Consider the following 9148-nt stretch of genomic DNA (forward strand, 5'->3'; position numbering starts at 1 on the left):
TGTGTCATGAGTGAGGGGCACCAGCACGGCTGGGGGGGCAGGGCAGGGGACTGCAGGTTGGGAGTAAGGGGCACTGGCAGGGCTGGGAGGGGAGCAGGGGGCTGCAGATCAGGAATGAAGGGCATGGGGGACAGGATGGGTGACTGTGGGTTGGGTGTGCAGGGCACTGGCAGTGCTAGGGGGCTGTGGGTCAGGAGTGAGGAGCACCAGCAAGGGGTCGGGGTGTGTGGCTTGTCAGTGAGGGGCAATAGAATGGGCAGAGGCAGGGCACTGGCATGTCACTGCCCCCACCACCATCATATTCCTCCTGCACCTCCCCCCCCGCCCCCTCCCTAACAGGGATTGACAGGCCACAGCAGGGCCAGGGGGTTGAGGGGCCTTTCATTTTAATCATAGATTTTTTTTATTTTGGGGGGGTGGCAGGGGGAGGGGGTTAGAGAATTTGCAAATCTTTTTATCAGGAAAAATGAAGATCCCTGTTAATTAGATCAATTTATAGTACTAGTTATAGTCATTGCTGGTAACTTCTAAAAGTAGATAAGCAAAGCAGACATGTGAAAGCACAAAAGTGATACATACAGTCATTTAACCTTAGAACTCCAACACTCCAGTACAAAGGAATGTCCTTCTAATGGGAAAGCAACACAAAGCAATCAGATTCATGCCACCAAGCCAATAACTTTATGGTTCACAAGCTGTAAACTCATGTCAACTGACTCCACAGGCATGGATCTAAACTAAAACCAGCGCAAAATAGATTAAGGAATACCCTCTCCACTTTAAAAAGACCACATTAAGATTAATGGGCCACAAATGGCAGCTGATTTCTCCTCAGTTATGTAATTAGTATTTAATTTCTGCTTTTTACTACACGTTTCTAAAACTGCACTAATTACAACACTCCCTTGGGGCTCAGCTTTCAGTTATGGGTTACAGTTCTGTTAGATTCTATCTTCCAGTGCCATGAGCTGCCTTTCCCTTCTTTTGCCAGGAGGCTTTTCTGAAGATTATCCAGAATTCTCATCCTGTCTGATGTATGCCACACGTTGGATTGAAATGTAATATTTCCAAGATGCTTATTCAACCGGAGTATTAAACCTAAGCAACCTCCTAACTAGGGTTAAAAGGCAAGAGGGTTCAGATTATGGCACAGAGCCCAACTGCCTGAACTGTACTTCTTCATGGGAATATTTTATATAGAAATAGAAAACTTCTTTTTCCTTGGCATATAAATATTATCCCTACACCTTCTTCTTAAATTATGAAGTGGTTATAAATGCAGCATTATGTGACAGTGAAAAGAGCAATATTACAGTAAATTCCAGCTCTGCTTTACTTTGTTCCAAACTTATTATGACACTTTATAGGGATAAAGCTTAAGGCAGATTTTTTTACCAAGTAATTTACTCCTTGTAAGTAGAAATGAGCCTAAACCAAAACAGTGATCTGTATACATCCTGGGAGGAGTTCAAACCTGGATCTGCACTTTATGATTTGACAGAGCTGTGTCTGGAAGACAGATACCATACTTTCTTACATACAATACATATTTTTTTTCCAAAAACCAGCTGCTGGAAATGATAGTGGGCATCATATGCAAGAAATACAGGAAGAGCAGTTTCTGCCAGTTACCAGGCAAAAGCAAAAGTAAAATCTGCTCAAGACTCACAGGGAACAGAATAGTGAGCAGGCTTGACTCGGTGAGCAGGCTTAGCTGCTGGCACTCGGTGGCCAACTCCAAATAAGTGTAGATATTTGGTTCCCTACGGACAACTAGCAGCAGGACACCTTGTGCTGCTGCTAATTGTCCCTAGGGAATGCCTGTGCCACGCACCCTCTGGCATGCAGCAGGTTACCTCAGGTGGGGTACAGGAGGCTGGGGGCCACCTAGCAGGCTTACCTGGGGTCCTAGATGCCGGAGAATCTGCAGCTGCGTCACTCCTGCAGCTTGGAACTTAACCAGCAGGCAAAGCATGGCTCTGGCTGGCCAGGCTCCAGTTTTCATAGAATCATAGAATAGAAGGACCGCAAGGGACCTATATGATCATCAAGTCTGGTCCCCTGCCATGGGCAGGAGGTGATTGGGTGTGTGCATAAGGGGGGCTCGCACCAGGAGGGGGGAAGGGAGGTTCCCTTGCTGTACATGCCTCCCCACCTACCCCTACTGGGGTTTTGAGGGGGAAATGGGGAGCAGTCACAAGGCAGGGGGCCTCCGTTCCCTGCCGTGCCCTTCCCCAGCTCTGGGTGCAGTAGGCATGAGGCTGCTGCTATCAAGACACTCACATGGGTAGCGCAGGGGGGTAGGGAACCCATCCCCCACCACACGGGCCAAACCTGTTCCCCCCACCCCCCAAGACCTGTGCACACTCAACAGAGGAGGCTCCTTTCCCACACACCCCCAGCCTCTGCATGAGCATCTTGACAGCAGGAGAGGCTGGCATCTCCAGAGCTGGAGCAGGGTTGGGGAAAATGGAGCCCCCCTGCCTGCGGGCCCAGCCCAGCCCCCACAAGACCCTTCTTGGGTTCATTGGTGCTCTAACTCATGGCATTTTGTGTAAACCAGCATAGAGCGCCTCTCCAACATTCTGCCTGAACTTTTGTACACACCTTTAGTTAATTATTACAAGGAAAGATGTTTTCTCCTTCATTCTGACTTTCAAAAATAAGGTTGTGCATTTTATTTCAGTCTGTGCTGTATGTGATAAAATATGGTAATAGGTAAGAAGCCACCTTCAGCCTACTGAGAGTACCCTATCTCATCTGCTAATTTTTTTTTTCAGTTGCCAAACATCACTACAAAAAACCAGCATATCACATACATAATAAGGAGGAATAACCATCTTTACTAAGGAAACACTGATCCAGTCTGTTGTCCCAGTCTCCCACACCACATATAATGAACATCAGGAAAGGATGCCACCTGAATTTTAGAGTTACATAAACAAACTGAGAGAAAAGGATCAAAGAGAAGCTTCATAGTGCCAATAAAATTGTTTTTGGCGCTCTCAAAATATATTCCAAAAATGTATACACCTTGTATATCAATTTATTCAAGTAAATGTAATCTAATTCATGTGATGTGAAAAGAAACTGAAACAGAACTCCAAAGTATGGGCTCTTTCTCTTCTTTTATCCTGTTAAACCCCTATACCTGAAAAAAAGAGCTCTTCATTTCTCTCCAGTCCTTTCTTTTATATCCCAAAACCTGGAAAAAAAGTTGCTCCTGAAGCATACTTCTTGGTGTTTTAAATAAACTGTGTTAATATGATGTAAGTGCCATATAAAAACAGCTACACTATTTGCTGTAATTACATATTCCAAAGACATAAATTGTTTATTCTTTCACTGTCAATTTAATTTGCCCATGACAGCTATTTGCTTAAGGCAATAAACCATCTGGTTCGTTAGACCTCGTTCTGGTTGTCAAGTTTCTGTCATGATAAAATGTATGCTTGCCTTACAGGTGGTACTGTGAGGGAAAGGAGCTTGAAAACTCACCAGACATTCAGATTGTTCAGTCAGGGGATCAGCACTCATTGGTTATTGTTGACGCTTTTGAAGAGGACACAGGACGTTATTCTTGCTTTGCTTCAAACATCTATGGGACAGACTCAACTTCTGCCGAGATTTACATAGAAGGTAATGTTATAAATCTTTGCAGAAAGCAATTAATAAGACATCATTTAAAAAGTAGGATGTATTTTATATACTAGCACTAGATTTACAGGTTCTCAGGGATGATCTAGAGCAGAGCTTTCCAAACTTTTCATGTTGGTGACACACTTTTTAGACATGCATCATTTCGCGACACAGTAATTCAGTCCCAGGGGAGGGGCCAAGGGAAGCAGACGCAAGTAAGGGAGCTCCGCGGTGCCCTTCCACAAAATTTTCTGCATTTCGCGCGACACACCTACACACTGCCGCCGACACACTAATGTGTCGTGGCACACAGTTTGGAAAGCTCTGATCTAGAGGAAAGAACAACTCCATTCTGGATGAATCTAGTTATCATTGGGTGCATCTACATGTGTAATGAATGCACCTGAATAAACTCTGGCACAGGTTACACTGGAGTTTATTGCTCCCAAGCTACAGTATCTTCATGTGTGCCTGGGACCACTGCACATTGAGCTCATCTGGACATGCCCTATATGGTCATCAGACCTTGATATTTTTGTGATGGTAGTACTGGACATCTGAGTGAAACCTTTATCTGAGCACACAAAACTCCAATTTATATGGCCCAGGGCATGTAGTACTCAAAAATTTAGTCCTATTAGTAACAGATAAGGAAACCAGTAGCATACCCAGTCAGGCATTCACTTAGGGATGCTGTTTTCTTTATTTAAATCCCAGCCTCCAGATTTATTACTGGCATTCTGTATTTATTTCAGCACAGAACTTTGCTTATTTTTACAACACGTCTTTTAGTTTATTTTAGCTATCTAATATTCTGATCTCAGAAGCTTATACAAAAAATTCCAGTAATGAATGATGTATGATCATAGCACAAATTGCTGAAAAAAGTAAGAAGCTAAGTAAATGTTTTTGCTTTTTTACAGGTGCCTCTTCATCTGAATCTGAAGGTGAAATTAGCAAAGAGGAAATGGATCAGTAAGTGTTACTTTAATTTAAATCTTCTAAATGTATTATTTAAAACAAACAAACAAAATATGGATGCAATTTTTAAGTTTTTAGGAATGAGGTGCAAGGATTTTGTGGTTGATATCTTTTATTAGACCAACTGCATAACTGGGATAGACCAAGATAAGCTTTTAAATGCAGCACATTGTATACAGTGTCTGCATGTACAATGATTGCTTGCACACATCTACAATGATTGTTTACAAACAATGCTGAAAGGTATAAATATGAATATAAATGTCTGTGAGCTGCAATACATTAAATGAACTGCAAATTCATGCAGAATGAAAAATTTCAGATTTCAGACATAAAGAGAAATTTTTCAGTAGAAATGTAAACCAGTATATTAATTCCTTTAACTTGATGTTTTGACCAAATACAGGTATTCAGTTTCCTTAAATGTTATATCCAAGTTCTATTTTAGATAGAATTTAGTAAAGTTTTCTCCAGTTATAGATAACAAAAAAGTGACATGCTAGGAAGTCTTTACTCTGTTGCAGAAAGTGATTATACAAGGACTAGTTACATTTAAAGTCAGGGAATTAGTATTTGTAAGATACCCTTCAGAGATCTGTAATATCAATATGAGATAGAAAAGTTCTTGTTTTATTAGGAAGGTCCAGAAAGCCAACAATGTGTCATATCTATTTAGGTAAAAGTTTAGAAAATGATTCAGCCCTTTCATAGTGAAATCCACCATCTTTCACATTTAGATTCTGATTCAATACTATTCAAATCAATGTCAGTCTTCTCATTAATGGATATGGAGGTGGAATCAAATTGAAAACCAGAGCAGTCAGAGCTTTATGCTGAACTCCTTCAAGTGCATTAATTTAACATCAAAGGCAAGAAGTCCGGAAAAAAAATCCAAATTCTTTTAATCAAAGGGACTCAAGCAGGCTCTTTTTTTCTAATTTTCATGAGATGGGTTTGCATCTCTGGGAATTTCATTTTGATTTTAAAATTCAAAGCCAAGTTTGGACAAACCTGCTCTGTTTTTCCCTTATTTTAGGCAGGAACCAGGAAAACCTTACCTTCACATGCTTCACACTCACACTCATGAAAAACCCTAGGCTAGCTTGAATCGTGAGTTTTGCCAAAAATGTTATACTTACAATGTACCCAAGATCAGGAGTTTTACTAGGGTCAAGGTTGTATAATGAAAACATGGCACAACACTAGCAATGTCTTCTTTAAATGTCTCACATATAACACAGTTCTTCTCAATCATAAGGTTATGAGACATAGAGAGTTTATCCATTTGTGCTCTGTCATAGATTTCATAGGTTTCATAGACATTAGGGCTGGAAGGGACCTTGAAGATCATCAAGTCCAGCCCCCTTCCCCAAGGGCAGGAAGTCAGCTAGGGTAAAAGGATCCCATTAAGATAAGTATCCAATCGTTTCTTGAATGAGTCCAGAGTAGGTGCCTGCACCACTTCTGGAGGGAGTCTATTCCAGGCCTTGGGGGCTCAGACAGTAAAGAAGTTTTTCCTTTTGTCCAGCCTAAAGTGGTCATGAAGGAGTTTATGACCATTGGTCCTTGTTATCCCTTGGGGTACTCTGGTGAACAGACATTCCCCCAGATCCTGATGCACACCCCTTTTGAACTTATAGACACCCACCAGGTCACCCCTGAGCCTGTGCTTTTCCAGGCTGAAGAGTCCCATGGCTCTCAGCCTTTCATCATAAGGCATATTCTCTTGCCCCCTGATCATGCATGTGGCTCTCCTCTGGACTCGACACCCTCTTTGATGACCAAACACTCATGCTCGACCATCACATACCTCTCTCCTGTGGATTCAGCTTCCAGGTGGCATAGGCTATGGGCCAGAGAACTCCATTAACTTCTTGCGAAAAAACAGTGCCTAATGCTCTATCCAAGGCATCCGTCTGTAGGGTAAAAGGTGATTCCAAGTCCGGAGTCTCCAACACTGCCTCATGACAGAGGGCTTTTTTTGTCTTCTCAAATGCCTGCCTTATTCCCTGCATCCCATTTAAGGGGGGCCTTACTCTTCCTTTGCAGTAAGTCAGTTAAGGGCACTGCAATTTCTGCAAACTGGGGTATAAATCGATGATAATACCCTGCTAGACCTAAGAACACCCTCAGCTGTTTGCAGTTCTGGCAGGGATTATAATTACACAAGGCTTCTACCTTGTCAGCTAACAGGTGAATATGTCCCTGACCTACCATAAACCCTAGGTATTTCGTCTCTGCCTTACCCAGGACACATTTCTTTGGGTTGGCCATGAGCCCGGCTTGGCATAATTCCTGCAGCACTGTCTTAACTGCTTCTAGGTGCTCCTCCCAACCTTGCATATAAATAATAATATTGTCTATGTATGCGGCTGGCGTATTATTGATGTGGGGCCAACACCCACTCGATTAACCTTTGAAAGGTAGCTGCCACCCCATGTAGCCTGAAAGGCATCCATCTAAATTCATACAAGCCCCACAGAGTGTCAAATGCCATCTTGGCTCTATCTTCCCTCCACAGTGGCACCTGCCAATACACTTTTGCCACATCCGGGGTTGAGATAAGCCTGGTCTGTTCCACTTTTTCCAGCAGCTCACTAATCTGAGGCATGGGAAAAGCATCAAATTGCAATATGGCATTCACTTTCCTGAAGTCCACACATAGCCGCAACGACCCATCAGGCTTAGTCACTGCCACAATGGGACTGCACCACGGACTTCGCGACTCCTGAATGATGCCCTGTTCCAACATTTTAGTAATTTCTGTCTGAATAGCCTCATATCTATAGTGGGGAATCCTCCTCCATTTTTCTCTGACAATCTGTCCCACAGGGGTTATTATCTGATGAGTTATCCCTCTAGCATATCCTGGAACCTCACTAAAAATGTCTTGAAACTCATCCACCAAAGCCCTCAACTGTTGTTGTCGCCGAGGACTGAGTTGAACCCCAACCAAGACGATTATCCCCTCAGCACTCTGCTTCGGGTCCATCCCCACATCCCAACCAAACTCCCCGTCCGGTGGAGAGGGGTCAATCAACAGACCCTCCTGGTCCCTCTACTCCTTAAGAAGATTAACATGATATATTTGCCTCTCTGTTATGCCCTGGTTTATATACCACATAATCAACGGGGCCAACTTGCCGAACCACCTCAAAAGGCCCTTGCCAACACCTTAGGAGTTTGTTCTCAGTATCTAAGAGTAACACCAAGACCTTATGGCCTACTTGAATGCTTCTTCCCTGAGTCTTCTTGTCATAGGCAGCCTTTTGAGTACTCTGTGCTACCTTCAAGTGTTCACATGACAGCTCTGCCACCCTCTACAAGCACTGCTTTAATTCTTGCACATACTCTATGTGGTTCATGCCCTCCTGAGGTACTTATTCCCAACCTTCCCTCACCATGTCTAACAAGCCCCTTGGACAATGTCCATATACTAAATTGAACGGGGCACACCCCAAAGATGACTGTGGGGTCCCCCATGCCGCAAACAACAGCAACGGAATCATCAGGTCCCACTTACAGGGCTCAGCTTGCACACACCACCACAGCATATTTTTCAAGGTCCCATTAAACCTTTCCACTAACCCATTGGTTTGGGGGTGGTATACAGTTGTATGGAGTTGTTTAATTTGTAGTACCCTGCACAGACGCCGCAGAACCCCTGACATAAAATTAGACCCTTGGTCCATGACAATTTCTTTGGACATGCCTACCCAGGCAATCCATTTTAGAAGTTCTTCCACCACCCAGAGCCCAATGACAGTTTGCATAGGGACTGCCTCGGGGAACTGGGTCACATAATCTATGATAACCAATAAATACTGATGTCCTGCCAAACTTTTAGGGAGGGGACCCACCACGTCCAGCGCAATAAGGAAGAACGGAACACATCCAGGAGGGGCCAACAGGGAAATGCATGCTCAGGGGCAACCAGCACGGGTTCATCAGCGGCAGGTCATGTCAGACCAACCTGGTGGCCTTCTACGATCAGGTCACTAAATCATTGGATGCAGGGGTAGCAGTGGATAAAGTCTTCCTGGACTTCCGGAAGGCTTTCAACACTGTCTCTCACCCCGTTCTCATTAGGAAACTGGGGGACTGTGGCATAGACACCCACACAGTCCAATGGGTCGCCAACTGGCTAGAGAGCCGCACCCAGAGGGTGGTAGTGGATGGGTCCTTCTCGGCCTGGAAGGACATGGGCAGTGGGGTCCCGCAGGGCCCGGTCCTCGGCCCTGCCCTTTTCAACATCTTCATCAGTGATTTGGATGAGGGGGTGCAAAGCACCCTGTTCAAATCTGCTGATGACACCAAGATGTGGGGGGATGTGGGCACAATAGAAGGGAGCAACAGGCTACAGTCGGACCTTGACAGGTTACAAGGATGGGCGGAGGAGAACAGGATGGGGTTCAACACAGACAAGTGCAAGGCGATGCACCTGGGGATTCATAGATTCATAGATGTTAGGGTCGGAAGGGACCTCAATAGATCATCGAGTCCGACCCCCTGCATAAGCAGGAAAGAG

At 44.2% G+C, this 9148-nt stretch overlaps 1 protein-coding gene across 1 annotated transcript in view; it reads left to right on the top strand.

Annotated features, from left to right (window-relative positions):
- LOC102371196 (myopalladin-like) overlaps positions 1-9148 on the top strand; it is a 122411-nt gene that overhangs the window by 61951 nt on the left and 51312 nt on the right. The window contains exons 5-6 of the mRNA XM_025195307.1: positions 3464-3639; positions 4563-4614. Of these exons, the coding sequence (XP_025051092.1) occupies positions 3464-3639; positions 4563-4614 (228 nt within the window). The remainder of the gene's footprint in view (positions 1-3463; positions 3640-4562; positions 4615-9148) is intronic.

This window comes from Alligator sinensis, unplaced genomic scaffold (genome assembly GCF_000455745.1).
Source record: "Alligator sinensis unplaced genomic scaffold, ASM45574v1 scaffold325_2, whole genome shotgun sequence".
NCBI classification, from domain to species: Eukaryota; Metazoa; Chordata; order Crocodylia; family Alligatoridae; genus Alligator; species Alligator sinensis.